A 15294-nucleotide genomic window follows, 5' to 3' on the forward strand; every position below is an offset into this window, starting at 1 on the left:
GTGTTCTAACTTTTGGATTTTAATTGTGCTATTAATTTATTATTTTAAATTCTAAATTTAAATTCATTAATTTTTATATTTATATTTAGTTTTAAATTTAAAATTTTCGTATAAAATTTAATTTAAATAATAATTTTTATTTATCCTTAAAACATAATATAATATTTATCATAGAAATAAATATTATTTGAAAAAAATTATTTTTTTAAAAGATAAGTTTTTAGCGGCGTTTTTGTGAAAAGCATCGCTAAAGGTCATGGTCTATAGCGGCGTTTGTGGGAAAAGCGCCGCTAAAGGTACTGGTCTATAGCGACGTTTGTGGGAAAAGTGCCGCTAAAAGTATTGGTCTTTAGTGGCGTTTGTGGGAAAAGCGTCGCTAAAGGTCATGGTTTATAGCGGCGTTTATTTCAAAAAATGCCGCAAAAGTTAGCGACGCGTTCTATAGCGGCATTTTTTGCGGCGCTTGTCAAAGGCCTAAAAAAGCGCCACTAAAAACCTATTTTGGTGTAGTGAGGTCATGTTCCCTAGAGAGCAGATCAGTGAAGATAACAGATCGAGTCTTATCCTTCTGAAGTTGCAGTGAGGCAGACTAAAGATGGCAAATTTTATCTCCCTGAAGTTGCAGTGGAGCAGATTAAAGCCGGTAATCCTATCTCGCTGAAGTTGCAGTGAGCGGATTAAAACATTAGATCTTATCTCTCTGAAGTTGCAGAGAGCAGATCGCATCTAGCCTTATCTCCTTGAAGTTGCAGTGGAGCAAAATAAGTGGGCAAGTCTTATCCTCCTGAAGTTGCAGTGAGGCAGACTAAAGATGGCAAATCTCATCTCCCTGAAGTTGTAGTGGAGCAGATTAAAGCCGATAATCCTATCTTCCTAAAGTTACAGTAGAGTCGATTAAAACCTTGGATCTTATCTCTCTGAAGTTGCAGAGAGCAGATCGTATTTAGTCTTATCTCCCTGAAGTTGCACCAGGAGTGGACTAAATCAAGTTGAAGCTATAAAAGTTGTAGTAAAGTAGATTGAAGCATTAGTTCCTATACCTCTGAGGATGTAGTAGAAAGGAATGAGGCTACTTGAAGAAGAAGAAGAAGAGTACCAAGATCCGACAAGACTGGGCAAAATCAAGAGTTTTAAAGTCTTTGCTCTGTTCTCGTTAACCGACAACAAGCAAAGAGGGGCAGCTGTAATAACAGATTTTGCCCGGGCTTAAAAGGGCCCAAATTACAACGGGCCTATGTAGCCCAAAACCCGAAATAAGCAGAGGCCCTAAACAATGGCCCAACACAATATAAGAAACCCTAGGGTTTTTGTGATGAGTCTTGCGCCGCAGCCACCTAGCCTCGCCCTCCGAATCTCAGCCCCCGAATCTTCATTTGTGCACAAAAAAGGAAATAAACAGTATATGGAAAACAAGATCGAAGATTTGCAAATCAAATCAATATAAGCAGATTAGTTTCTTTATATATTTTGAGAATGGCTATAAAAAGCCATTGAACATACTGTAATAGGGGCCAAAAAATCAAATAAAAAACGGAGGCTTTTACTTTCGCAATACAGAGAGCATAGTCGATTAAAGGTTGATACTTGTATTTCTATTTTATTTTTTCATTATATCTATTTATTTTTATCATTTATATAAATAATATAAATACAAAAGGAAGGAAATAACCTGTATTCGAGTCCTAACCGCCGCGGATGGCCAAGGAAGTCGTCACCGAGGATTGACGGCCGAAAATCGAAAGGTTTTCTCGAGATTTGGGCCCTCTCCATCAATATTTTGGCAATTTCGGGGTTAGATTCGAGTTTAAAAGGCTTTAGAAGGGTCAGATCTAAAATTTTCGGCTCTCCGACCACCGCATACGGCGGCATCGCCGCTGGTGGCCGATGACCGGCCGACGCCGAACTTAGGCCGGATGACTGAAGAGGGGGGGAGAGTTTCTTAAGAGTTTTTTTTTTGAAAAAGAATGGGAAATGAAATTTTTTTGGTTTAAACTTGGCTTAAATAAGCCCATCAAAACGGCATCGTTTGGAAGGAGGTGGGATCCGCGCATCGACCCGATCCGGATCCAGGATCCGCGCGTTTTGATGCGGAGGGGAAAATTACGTTTTTAGCCCCTCCGCCTTTTAATACTTTTACAATTAAGTTTTTTTTTTAAAAATCACCTTTAATTTGTTTTTAATTTCAATTTAGTCCTCTTCGAACAGCGCCGTTTTAGAGGAGAGGAGAAAATTTCCCTTCCAGCCCGTCTATGTAATTCGCGTGTTCAAATTAGTCCTTTGGGTTTCATTTATTTGCGGATTTGCCCCAAAATTTTTCAATTACTATTTGATTTAGTTTTTTTATTATTTTCCTAATTAATTTTAATAATGTAATTGTTATTTTTTATTTTTGCAATTATTTTTCAATATATATATTTATTTTTTATGCGCATTTATATTTTTAAACTAATGTTTTTTTCATGTATACATATTTATTTTGAATTTTGATAATGTTGACATTATTAATATATTTTATGTTTTCATAAATACATTATAAATTTTATAAATCAAAGTTTTACATGAAAATTCATTTGTATGCCTCTAATTCTTCATAATTTCATTTATTTTACTTATTTTGCTCATTTATTTGATATTTTACATGTCATTCGTTATTTTTGCTTTTGTCTTAATTTAGTTTGTTTAAACTTCATGTTATTACCTCATTGTTATAATTATTGTTGTATTTGTTATTGTGACATTTATACATGCATTCAACCTAATATCACATCATTTTTTTTACTCGATTTCAAACTTTTTAAAATTGAGCGAATGCTTGTATTTAGGATTTTCAAGGAAATTGAGCCCTAACGTATTGGGTTCCGATTTTCTTCGTTAAATCTAACAATCGAGCATTTCTCTTTAATAAAAAAAAATAAGAAATCATTATTGGGAATTCAACACGTTGTGTCCTAACGCATTGGATGTGACGCATTGATTTCTCGAAATGAAGATTTTTGCTAAAAATTAATAAAGGAAATATTCCAAGTTTGGGACTTTGAAGGAATTGTGCCCTAACGTATTGGGCCGCGATTTCTTAAATCTTGAATAAATGGATATTCTTTTAAATTTTAATTGCACGTATTCTGGCCTAATTTATTTTTGGGGAAATTAGAATGTCGTGCCCTAACGCATTGGGTGTGACATTTTCCTTCTCTGAAATGATAAGGGTCTTAATACGTAACGTTTTTAAGTTTTTTTTTTGCTAAGGATTATATATTTTCAAACTCTCGACTTCAAGACATTAATTAATCAATTTGGTATCAATTTTGGGCGTTACGAGGGTGCTAATCCTTCCTCGTACGTAATTTACTCCCGAACCCATTTTTTAAAACTCGTAGACCAAAGCCATTTTTTTAGGTGATCCAATCACACCTTAATAAAAGATTGGTGGCGACTTCCAATTTTTCATCGAGAACTAATTTTTGTTTTTTCCAAAAATAAAAATGGTTTCGACAGCTATATTATTTTTATAATATATATAGCGTAAACATATAAATAAGTTATGCCAATACTTCTTAGCCATAATTTTTTTAGAAATAAATATTTTATAACACTTTTATAACATGTAAATTGTTTTTATAATAAACTTTTTTATCATAACTTTAAAATTTTTAAAAAAATTATAATGTAAGAAATTATTTTACCATAATCATTCCACTTATACTTATTCATGCTTATAATATAATTTTTATAATTCATATAAAAATAATTTTAAAATTAGATTTAAGTGTAATTATGATTACTCTAATTCTTACTCTCTCTCTTAATAATTAAAAAGTGTAATTAAATATTCTAATTATAAATAGGATTAGTCAATTACAGTGATTATCCAAATATATAATTATAAATCATTACACATAAATTCGATTATTGGGTAACTTTCCAACCTAGAATCAATCAAACCAATTTGTGAAATATCGCACCCGCTGCTTTGTGGCCTGTAGTTCGAATATCGAGTTTTAGCCCAATGAAAAGGAATTAATCCAGGAGCAACCATCCGGCCCAAAGCCTTTTGAGCGGACCCAGACAGCTGGTGAGTCATCATGACTCGACGGTCGACGGTCGCTAACTCACAGTCACAGTAGAGAAACCACGAAACCCCGGCAGAGGGTTTATGAAACGAAACGAAGGCCAAATAGCAAAGGTCACCTTTGGGTTTTCTTCAAATTTCCTCAGACTTCGAAAATGGAGACGGCAAGGCTCCGTTTGGTGTTCGAGGATCCAAACATTCTCAGCAAGTCTCAGAAGAAACAAGGCCTAAAGCGAAGCTGGTTTATCCTTAAACCCCAACATCAAACCATCTTCGATCTTTCCTCCGATCTTCTCCACATTTTCGACCTCCGAAAATCTTGCCCTAATGGCCTCATACTCTCCGTATGTCTCTCTACCTCTCTCTTTCCCTCTCGCACCCGTCATGCCCTAATATATATATTGTTGCCATGTTATGCCATTGATTTTTCATTGCAGATGGATGGCTTTGTTTTGCCTCCTTTCGAGCCAACTTGTATTTTAAAAGATAAAGATATTGTTAGGTTAGTATATGCAAATCGTCTGCTTTTTTCTTTTGTAAAATGTGTGTGCTTTGTTCTGCATTTTTAAATTTTAATTATGAAAACAGTGTGAAGATGAAAGGAGGGAAATCGGCCGAGATTATTAAGGCTGGAAATGGTATGAATTATTTGGAAGAATTGGAAACAATGGAGCGACTGCCCGTTAATACCGGCGTCAAGCATCTAGCCAATGAGGAGTTTGATAAGGAAACCGGGGGATACAAAAGCGAACTGGAAGAAGATGAGCAAGAACTTGCGCCATTGGAGGATCAAGCACAAGTTGAAAGCACACCAATTGAAAACATGGTTTCAAAGAAAAGAAAGGCACGGGATAAACTTCCGAGCTCTAGGTAATTTACTTCATACAATTTTCATTAAACCTTCTTTTTTTACTCGGTTTGTTAAGTACTTGCACTGGTAATTACTTATTATCTTTAATTACATTTACCTTCAGGAAGAAGAAAAGCAAATTGGCTAGTGCTGAAAAATATCCGGTTTCTGGAGATGATGGAATTGATGTTCGTCCAAAGAAAAGCAAAAGCTCTCATAAAAAAAAGGTTTCCACCAATGACAAGGTTGTTGGTAAGGACAAGCCAGCTGACATTCAGGGAGAACCAGAGAATTCAAGCACCCCTGAAATTGATGAAACTGGTGATGACAAAACCAATCTGGGGAGGTAAAATTTATCTTAAATGTAGGTGATTACAACGTATTGTAAGAGAGAAAGTTTGAAAATATTGTTTGGAGTTTTAAATCCCTCTATTTGGTTTTGGTTCACATTTTGTGCAAAATGAACCCTTTTTATTTTCCTTGTCATTGCTTCTCTTATATTTTTCTTCATTTGCTTGCTTCTGTATTATAGGTCCTCCCAGCTTCAAAACACTGGTAAAGGGAGTGCTGATGAACTTATTACAACTACTGAAGTTAAAAAGGTTATTATTGACATTATTGTTTTGAATGGAATGAATCATTAGTTTCTAATAAGATTCATTGATGTCCGAGATGGTATCTTATATCTTGGAAAAATGGTTTATGAAGTTGTGTTGTGTCCATGAAGAGTCAATGTCATTGTTAGTAGGAGCAATAAACCTGAGCCATGCACTAGCTAGCACACATATCCATGTCACTTAACATAGTTTGATGTTGATGGTTAATGTTCTTGGCGTGGAATTTAGAATTTTACTTTCATAAATTTCAGTTTGTCAACCAATCTTAATGGTTTATTGCTTTATCCATATTCAAATTATAGCACAAGCAAACCTTCTATTTAATTTCTTATTGTGCAGCTCCCTAGCAGAAGTGCACGACGTAAAAAGGCTAAAAGGCGATGGTTGAGGGAGCAGGCCAAACTTGTAAAGGAAAAGGTAATTTAGTCTTTAGAAAAACTGTTAAGTTATTTTGGACCTTTTAAGGCCAAGATTCAGATAAGCAGTTCTAGCAATAAAGAAATAATGCTTACACATAAATTATTGAAGTTGACAATTCAGTGTTTCTTTTGTTTACCATAGATGACTGAGTATATACACTTTTTTTTTTTCACTTTTAGATGCTTATAAGCAAATTGTACATGGATGCAATTGAGAGTTAGTGTGATTTCTCCTTGTTTATTATAGTAAGGTGAACATTAAAGGTTGCAGCTTTATGTATTCTAGTATGTGAATGCATGCAGACATGAGTGCAATATTTCTTACACTGTTTGGTAAGCCATAAATTTTGTTAACTAATAAAGCATATGTATGGTTTGTTTGTCCATACCTATTTACCTTTAGAAAAAAGAAACTCGTACATTATTGACTTTGAAGATAATTAAGTTTTATCCGACTTGCAGCCGCAGTCAAAAGAGCTGCTGGGAAAAGATGATCAGCAATCACCTGCAAAAGAAAATCTCAAATTTTCCGAAGAATGTCTACAAGCAATTAGCAATAATGATGTCGAGGATAACGTGGTTCCAATAGTAGTAAGGCCAGGACATATTCGCTTTGAGCCCCTTGAAGAAGGTCTTGGTTCTATCTCTTTCTGGTTCTTGAGGCTTAGCTGGGTGATATTAGTGATTCACAATCTGGAATTGCAACATAAAGCTTGAGAAATGGTTTACAATGTGTCTGACATGTGTTCTTGTTTTCCAGAAGATGCTGAGCAAGCTATCCAACATAGTCAAATTTCAGTGGTATGTTTTATTGATACTTTTATCTAGTTTATAAACTTCACCATGGCTCTTTTTTTTTTCTTTCTTTTATTATCATTTTTTTGGAGAAAGTAGTTTGAGGAGTTGTACTGTCTAGCAGCAATTGGATGCCAGGGTGGGGGTGGGTGGTGATCTTATCTTAAAAGGAAGGGGAAGGAGGGGAGGGAGGGGTTAGTTTGCTGGTGAAGGTGTTATTTTGGTTATGTCATACCTACTTTTCTGCAATTCTTGTTTACATATATCTGCATAACATATTTCCTTTATTTTCAAGTTCACAGTTTACTTGAAAAAGATAATAGAGCTAATTTAGCATACCCTTTGCCCTAAAATTTTATCGTTGTTGTCACGACCATCATTTTTTATATTGCTTAATCCAGGTCGTCAGTTTGTAGATGCATTAACATTTTCCATCATGGTTTCTTATTCAGATGGCTACTATGTTTTCATTGATGTCAAATTTTTGTTGTTTGGTTATGGCCAGAAAACCTTTCAATGGAATGGAATAACCAGCAAGAAGAAGGGTCAAAAATGGGGTATGGAGAAAACTCCTTTTCTGAAAAGGAATGATAACAATTTTAGCCATGTGAGTTCAGAAATGGTGGATGTTAACGATAAGGCCACTGTAACTAATGACATGGACTTTGACAAGCGTATGCCCTATTCTAGCTTGCCTAAGGTATATTGTGTTATTTTGCCATATATTTATTTTGGTTAATATCTTCAGAGATAGAAGCATTTATTCTTTTTCTTTAAACATAATGCAGGAGGGAGATTTAGTTGCATATCGCTTAGTTGAGCTATCTTCAACTTGGACCCCTGAGCTTTGCTCCTTCCGGGTGCTACTCTTAACTAAAATGTTATTGTTTTATAGTTCCTAATCTTATCAACATTGAATTTTGTTTTTGACCTAATTATGCTTATAGGTTGGAGAAATATCACATTATGATGCTGAATCCAACAGGATTATGCTGACACCAGTGCCAGGATATCCAAATGCCTCTGGGAAGAAAACAGATGAGGAGGCTTCTGAACTACCAGATACATCTCTTTACGGAGAAGATGGGTCATTAGAGGCATGTAACTGGAATTATATATTCCTCATCTGATTAGGGATTCCTTTAGTTTTCTGTGCCTGTAAAGTAGGTGGTCAGTATTCAGCTTAGACTTGTCAAATCCTTCACCATGTCTTTCTGCAATGTATTCTCTCACATGTTATACTTGCGCTTTTGAAAAATTTACATGCATGTTGAATGTTCCTTGTTTTTCTGGGACCTGTGTCATTTTGACAACTTAGACATTGAAGCCTGTGAAGTAGGTAGTCAGCTTAGACTTGTCCAATCCTTCAACATTCATCTCTGCTACATGGTCTCTCATTCATTTTAGTTATGCTTGGGAAAATTTTCATGCATGTTGAGTGACCATTTGGACTAGTCAAAGTCTCATAGAAGTTCAAACTATTTTTTAAACCATCTTATATGGAAATATATACGAGAGTGATGACCTCTCCCCATCAGTTGTTCAAGGTTACAGGACTAGGAGTGTCTTTAACTATAGTTGGGTAATATGAATAGAACTATGGCATCTTAACATCCGCTTATCTGTACCTCATGTCTGTTACAAAAATTACTTGCCAGGGCTGAGTTCCAGCAGCTGTTTTATTCTTGTTGCTATTGTGCTTTCTTCCTTAGTGCAGAAAGCTAACTAGACTTATTATCATTTCTACCCAGATAGATTATTCCTCTCTAATTGATGTCCGCCTCGTCAAGCTTGGCAATTCAAATGCCACAATAGCAATTGCTGATGACAACAATGAAAATTATGCACAAAATCAAGATGTTTTAACAAGACAACCAAAAGGCAGCAAGGAAGCAAACAGTGTCTCAGCTGCATTTCCTGCACAAGGTATGGATAATGCTCAGTGTTGTGAATGTTTTGTGGGCCAAACCTATGCAAGGATAGGCCATTAGTTTCAATTTTCTACTTAAGACTTAGTTTTCTCGATTGCAATCTTATTTCAGTTCATTTCTTTCCTTAGGTTTCTCAATTGTGATTTTATTTCAGTTTACTTCATTTTTTTGGTTTCAATTGCAATTTTATTTCAGTTGATTTACGTTTCCAATTTCTGCAATAAGACTGATCCTTATTTAAAAGGACAAATGGAGTAATAAAACTTAAGTGAAACTTATATAAAAAAACCCTAAAGAGATCTGAGTCTTTCTAATGAGTCCCGAGATTTCAAGCTCCTTTTCATGATCTTGAGTGATGCCCATGACTCAATGACTAACTTGTCATAACATTCTGTGTGTTGAAATATCAGGTTATTGAACTGAACTAACTTCATGTTTTTTGGCAGCTAATGGTGCGGTCAATGTATGGGAAGAAATTAACCAGGCTTTGAGTGCAAAGAAGGCTGAGCTCTCTAAAGAGGATGGTTGGAGTCGAGCAGATAGTTCAGGTAGGAGCGCCTGGTCTTTTAGGGCTCTCAGACGCAGTGCTCTTGGCCCAACTATGGCCTTCTTAAGAGCACAGAATGGGATCTGAGGATTGGCACCAGCATCAGTTTTAAGTGTAGTCTCTCAATGTTTTTGAACCTCTGAAAGACGAGAGCAAGGCAATTTTGTTTTGGCTTTTGCTTTGTCATGTACACAAAATTTTCAAGTGTCGTCCAAAGTTAACGTCTTTTGTGTAGAATGCGAATGCGCTGGTTTTCACTTGTTTTACTACAGAGGAGTTTTAATCTTCTTTTTCTCATATTTAATTCCATGAGGGTTTTTGGCGGAGATAGCTCGTTTATGAGCAGCAGATTCAGGTTTAATCAGATGAATTACTGATTGTCGAGGAAAGTCTTCAATCAGAGCTGCTTCACTTTGAAGAGTTGCAAGAGATGTTAACTCGAGGAGTAAAAATTCTCACAGGCTAGGAGGTTGGCATTTGAAACTTGAAACTTGAATTCAATTATCATTTACAGATAATTAAACAATCACCTTGGTAGATGATGCAAATAAAGGTGACGATGCTTAAGGCTTGGATTGAACATGTTCCTATACAAACAACGCAACATCTGTGGTGCAACTGAAAGACTATAGAAATGATTGCAACTGAGTATTTATTTCAAGTTCCTATTGCTAGAGTACGGCAGGGCTTTATTTTCTTTACATGTTTTGTTAAACAATACCTTAGATGTTGTCAACAATACATCACACAAGCAGATAGAAATCACTTGCACTGCTTGGGATGCTAACTCACCTTTTACTGAGCTGCCATTTTTCCTTTTCTTAATCCATTGAGGATGTTAGGAAAAAGATCATTACCAACCTCTTCAAAGACACCCCACATCATGGTTAAGCCCCTCTTAAACATGGAAGCCCCCCCCCCTCGGTTCAGCCTTCTAAAACCATATAACAGTTGAAAAGGTTCAGGAACTGCTCTGGCTCCTCACCTTCTCGAACTATCTGCAGGTTGAGTAAAATTTACACGTTAGATTTTACTTCTGTAACTTATATCCATTAGCTCATACTATCACATCATGAGCAGTCTAGAACGGGGTTTACAACCTAACGCATTTAAGTTCATGTTTAGGCAAAAGAAAAAATGAAACAAGAATGTCAAAGGACACTTAAAACTGCTCCAAAAGAAATCTTCAGAGAAAGTGAAGACATGTAATATGCTAACAACGATATACAATTGAAAAGCACAAAATGCCATCCGCACTTGGGACTACGTCACACCCAGTTGCGGAGCCAGGATATTAATCTTGGGGGCCAAGCTAAAATTAGCTTCTTCAAGAAGATTTTCTTTGTTTTCATCAAGAATAATTTTTTTAATATTATTTTTAATCCTATAAAAATATTGGAGGGGCCTACTTATATTTTTAGGAGAGCTATAATATATATACAAAGGGGAAAATTGTAAAAATCTTAAACCTCGGGAGGGCCTACTTATATTTTTGAGAGGGCCATAGTGTAAATTTACAAAGGATTAAATAAAAAAAATTTAAACTTTGGGGGGGACATGGCCCCCCTGGGCCTCAACGTGGCTCCGCCACCGGTCACACCCCCCATTTTTGTTTTATTGTAGAAAGGGTGTTCAGCTCACTGCTAAGGTTCAAGCCCTAGCTTGCGCACTTGAAGGGAAAGGGATCAAACTGTGTATCCAACTTGCCTTGAGAGGATGCCCATGGAACTTACTCATCTTTACTACTGTTAGTTAGCTGCAGGTATAGTCCAGTTTTCCATGCCATTTTTTCTTGTTATTCTTTATCTTCTTTATTACCTAAGAGGAAACTGATTCCACTTTGATGGCTCATGATGAATTCCAAATCAGTAATAGTGATTTATTGTAGAATGCTGAATTCTAAGTTCTATTGCCAAGGTACAATCCTAAGTCCTAACTACCCAAAACACCAAAAAAAAAAAAAAAAAAAAGGGCAAAAAGACACGAACAATTACAAATTTTGAAAGAACATATAATTTGTCATGTAACATTCAGAACAGAAGTGCAGGGTAGCCAACTAACCTGTATAGAGGCATTTAGGGGCAAATCCATTTTATTAAGAAAGTCATGGCCAATAGATTCCCAGTGATGATGGCTATTCCCGTGTGTGTCATCACAGCTTAAAAATTGGCTCTGCCCTTTTTCACACGCGTCACGCCCTAGCCAGATATATAAAACAGTAGAATGATCACTTGCACCCAAACTTCTTTCTGAAGCCAACAACACATATACTGCAGCAGGCTCAAGGATGTCAGATCTATGCATCTCCACTTTATTGAGTGTAGGCCACTGATACAGAGCCGGGGTGGTTACCCTGGTAGGTGTCTTAAAGATACCACTAGATTGAGCTTGACATTCTCCATATTCCCTTTTATCTTCACTCCTACTATGTGACTCAATGCTAGGAACAGCTTCAACATCTAACATTAACTCTTTTCCACCATCTTCAGGTTCATAGCGATTACAATCAATGTCATTCATTACATCATCCTCCAAGTTGGGCAGAGAAAAGGACCTAGACCTTACAAGAGTACCAGGGACCTGTGCATCCGCTGATGGTAACCACATGCGTGGTGGAGGATGACTCCCCCTGCGCTCTGCAAGTGAGGGGGGAGTACCTTTACAAGGCATGCAAGGATTTTCCACTCTCAAAATACAATCGGAAGAAAATGACTTTGTTGATGATGGGAAACTTTCTTTATATGGTAAACAAGAATTCTCCATCGAGGAAACATTATTTTTGATTGGAGACAGATCGGTGGCTTCCAGGCCAGAGGGTGAAGGCTGCTGAGAAGACAAATATGACAAGTCAGACCAATTAGAGGATGAGGGTGAAAAGGTAAAAGAACTGGCATAGTCAGATGCTGAAGGTGAAAGTGAGGGAGACTTGGAACTGAGTTTTGGGCTAATAGCTGCAAAACAAGAAAAAGAGTTTGATGAACCGCAAGGAGAGCTTGGTAATAATGGAGAACCAAAAGGTGTGACTAACTTTTCTACTTCTTCACAAGGATCTTTTTTTTGAATCGGGCTACAATCTGGGAAACAATCAAAGGATTCTGGTTTACCACATGGAAAGATTGATGAAGATGATGGTGACAAGATCAAAACGGTATCTTTTGTATCTTTATGAATTTCCATAACCATATCTGATCTATCATAAACTGGAGACAGGTTACAACAACCCAGTTTAGATGAATTTAGAAACTCTTTCATGATTCCATTAGCAAACTTCTGTCTTAGCCTACCCCATCCATTTTCTCTGGCAGGAAGGCAAGTTTCTGATTCAGTGTTTGACACTGAAAAAGGTGGAACAACTCCACCAGCAAGTGCTTTATGGAAAAGTTGAAAATCCAAATCATAATCATCTACCTTCCTTTCACCTACAGAAATTTTGCTTACTGCAGCTATGTTATCATTCTCAGAAGCCAACTTAACTACCTTCCTGACCTCAGCTCTGTCACATCCATCTGCTGAGATCTGTCCACTAGCAAGGGCATCCCAGAATTCCAAGGGCTCATCCCCTTCTCTCACAGTTAAAATAGGACCCTTTGCCTGTTCATACCGAATAACCTGATTGGCAGCTGATCCAGCACTATTTGACATTACACAGTTGCATTTCTTTCCAACCCAAACATATATGGCAGAAGGAACATGCACAATAAAGGCCCCGCGAGAGTCAAGTGCGAGTTTACCTGGATAATTTACCATTTTTGGCACAAGATGAAGAGCATCGTATGAGGAATGTGGAGCCATCCTATACATCCTAAGCACAGAATTGGGGCTTGCAGGCACAGCATGAACCCTCTTCTGGCACTGCAGAAGTTGGAAAGCAAACCCTGTATTTGGATTAGTCACCCCTCGAGCTGCCTTCACATACTGAAATGCGTCCTCAAAGCTCTGTCCTTCCCTCCACATGAGATAGGCAATAACCAGAGAAGATGATCTTGAAACTCCTTGGCAGCAGTGTACCAGCACCTTCCCGCCTTGTTCTTGGACATCTTCAAAGTAATCAAACACATCATAAAGAATGCTGGTGATATCCTCAGACGGGCTATCTTGTAACCAAAGTGTTTTATAAACAAGATCATGCTTGAAATACTCGGGACAAACAAAGCCAACACAGTTCAAAACATGAGTAATCCCATTTTTTCTCAAAAGTTCCCTATTCTTAGCCACGGCATCACTCCCTAAATAAATATGTTCAGCAATCCTGGAACACTCCTTATCAAAGAAAGCTAGCTTATCCCTCCTCAACTGAAACTCCCTATTGGAACCAGGACTCTCAAGGGGCTTAACTGAGCCCCTAGGCGTCTGGGGATTAGGCCAAACACCAAGATCATCAGAACCAGCTTTTGGCCACTCTTCCACAGGTCTTCTTGTTATAGAAAGGGGAGGCAAGCAAGACCTCCCCTTTGTGTTTTGCGGCGGTCTGGGGTGAGGCTTAATTGGGGAACGGTCAGTCCAAGAAACAGACCGTAGATATGGTTTACGGGCAGCAACACCGGCCCTGGCATGCCGGTCTTTTTCATCTTCGCCTAACATCTCTAATAACAAAAAAGAAAAAAGGGCCGGAGAATTCTAACAAAAAATTCCAACAACTTAATTGATACCCATTAAAGGATATTTCCAGGAAATGAAAAATATAGTCATTTTGATAATAAATAAAGAACCCTATTTTCAACCAAAACCCCTTGACTCTTCTCTCTCTTTCTTTGTTTATATTTTCCAAGTAAATGTACAAAAAGCCAAGACAAAGAACGAAGAAAATTCAAATACGAATATGACCCAGTAAAACTAGTACCTGCTAGTCTTAGTTATTTACCAATAAAAAACCGTGATAGACAAAAAAGAGCAACAAGAAAGAGAAATAAGTATTGTTTATTTATTTTAATAAAGCTTAGCTTAGCTGAGAGAGCCTGAGATATTTGAAGAGAGACTTACTTGAAGTCTATGGAAAACTCAACTTTGGGCAGCGGAATTTTGAGAAAGAAAAGAACAGAGTCTGATGGAGCGAGTTATGCAAGACTTCGAAATAGCCGGTACAACAATTTGTTAATATTTAGGGATTTCATATTTAACTTATTTTCGTGACCAGATAGTACAAAATTACCATAAATTATAAAAGTAGTCACTTAAGTTTTATTTTCATCATTTAACTACTGGATTTTTCGATTTAGTCACTTAGTTTCTCAAAATTAAATATTCTAGTCGTTAACTATTGGATTTTTCGATTTAGTCAGTTAATTTTTTAAAATTAAATATTCTATTCGCTATTGGATTAGTTTCCCTTAAATGAGTGATTGAAAATTAATGTGGCTTTTTTTATTGGTTTAAAACAAATTTAGTCCTTTAATATTTACATATTTTATCAATTTGATCTTAAATCTAAAAATTCAACAAAGTTTATCCCTCAATGTTTACAAAATTTGTTATTTTAGTTCCGATTCTTAAAAACTCAATAAATTTATCCCTCAACATTTATCAAAACTTTAGTTGTAATTCTAAAAGTTTGAAAAAAGAAAAATAATTAAAAAATTCAATTTTGAATTAAAAATTATAAAAAAATATATTTAAAATTTCTCAAAAGCATAAATAAATTATAAAGAAAAACATATGTATTAAAAACCCAAAAAATACAAAAAAAGAGAAAAGTATATCGAATGATTCAAAAAGAAATGAACACAAAATAAATTGATGAGTATTAGAGAGATGAAATTGGACATCCCCATGCGACATAGAATCGATAAAGTTATCTCTTTTGGTTTAGTTCAACTTACATTTGCAAATAAGACCTCCCCAAGAGGCTATCCGTTCATGATTCGCTACAAAGTCGTTTTTTTCATATTGTGCCACATAGGCGTTCCTTTCTTGATGTATTATCATATGATGTCATGATTCTACCTTTTGGTAAGTCTTATAGCTTTTCATGTTACGATTATAGATGGAAAAAATGTTACAAGAAGGCCTTGCATGAGGGTTGCATGTACTTGAAATGTTAGTAGAATGTCTGTGAAGAGGATTCTAATG

At 36.3% G+C, this 15294-nt stretch overlaps 2 protein-coding genes across 4 annotated transcripts; one reads left to right on the top strand and one right to left on the bottom strand.

Moving 5' to 3' along the window:
• Positions 1–3911: 3911 nt before the first annotated feature.
• LOC107922034 (coilin) lies at positions 3912–9494 on the top strand. 2 transcript variants are annotated; one of them, XM_016851858.2, is made up of 13 exons: positions 3912–4413; positions 4507–4571; positions 4658–4939; positions 5044–5265; positions 5452–5521; positions 5876–5953; positions 6418–6586; positions 6716–6756; positions 7256–7450; positions 7539–7610; positions 7698–7847; positions 8502–8676; positions 9128–9494. In XM_016851858.2, exons 1-13 carry the CDS (start codon positions 4225–4227, stop codon positions 9313–9315), a joined length of 1896 nt encoding a protein of 631 aa, XP_016707347.1. In that variant the 5' UTR covers positions 3912–4224; the 3' UTR covers positions 9316–9494. The 2 variants fall into 2 exon arrangements, with proteins under 2 accessions (XP_016707347.1, XP_016707349.1); XM_016851860.2 differs by having other exon boundaries at positions 3988–4413; positions 6719–6756.
• Positions 9495–9712: 218 nt separating this feature from the next.
• Positions 9713–14309, bottom strand: LOC107922033 (protein-tyrosine-phosphatase MKP1). Of its 2 annotated transcripts, XM_041087393.1 has the most exons (3): positions 12960–14202; positions 11290–12848; positions 9713–10226 (listed from the first exon to the last, which is right to left on the bottom strand). In XM_041087393.1, the coding sequence occupies exons 1-3, from the start codon at positions 13807–13809 to the stop codon at positions 10155–10157; spliced, it is 2481 nt and encodes an 826-aa protein (XP_040943327.1). In that variant the 5' UTR covers positions 13810–14202; the 3' UTR covers positions 9713–10154. The 2 variants fall into 2 exon arrangements, with proteins under 2 accessions (XP_040943327.1, XP_016707346.1); XM_016851857.2 differs by having other exon boundaries at positions 11290–14309.
• Positions 14310–15294: the final 985 nt, after the last annotated feature.

This window comes from Gossypium hirsutum, chromosome D01 (genome assembly GCF_007990345.1).
Source record: "Gossypium hirsutum isolate 1008001.06 chromosome D01, Gossypium_hirsutum_v2.1, whole genome shotgun sequence".
In the NCBI taxonomy this organism is placed as follows: Eukaryota; Viridiplantae; Streptophyta; class Magnoliopsida; order Malvales; family Malvaceae; genus Gossypium; species Gossypium hirsutum.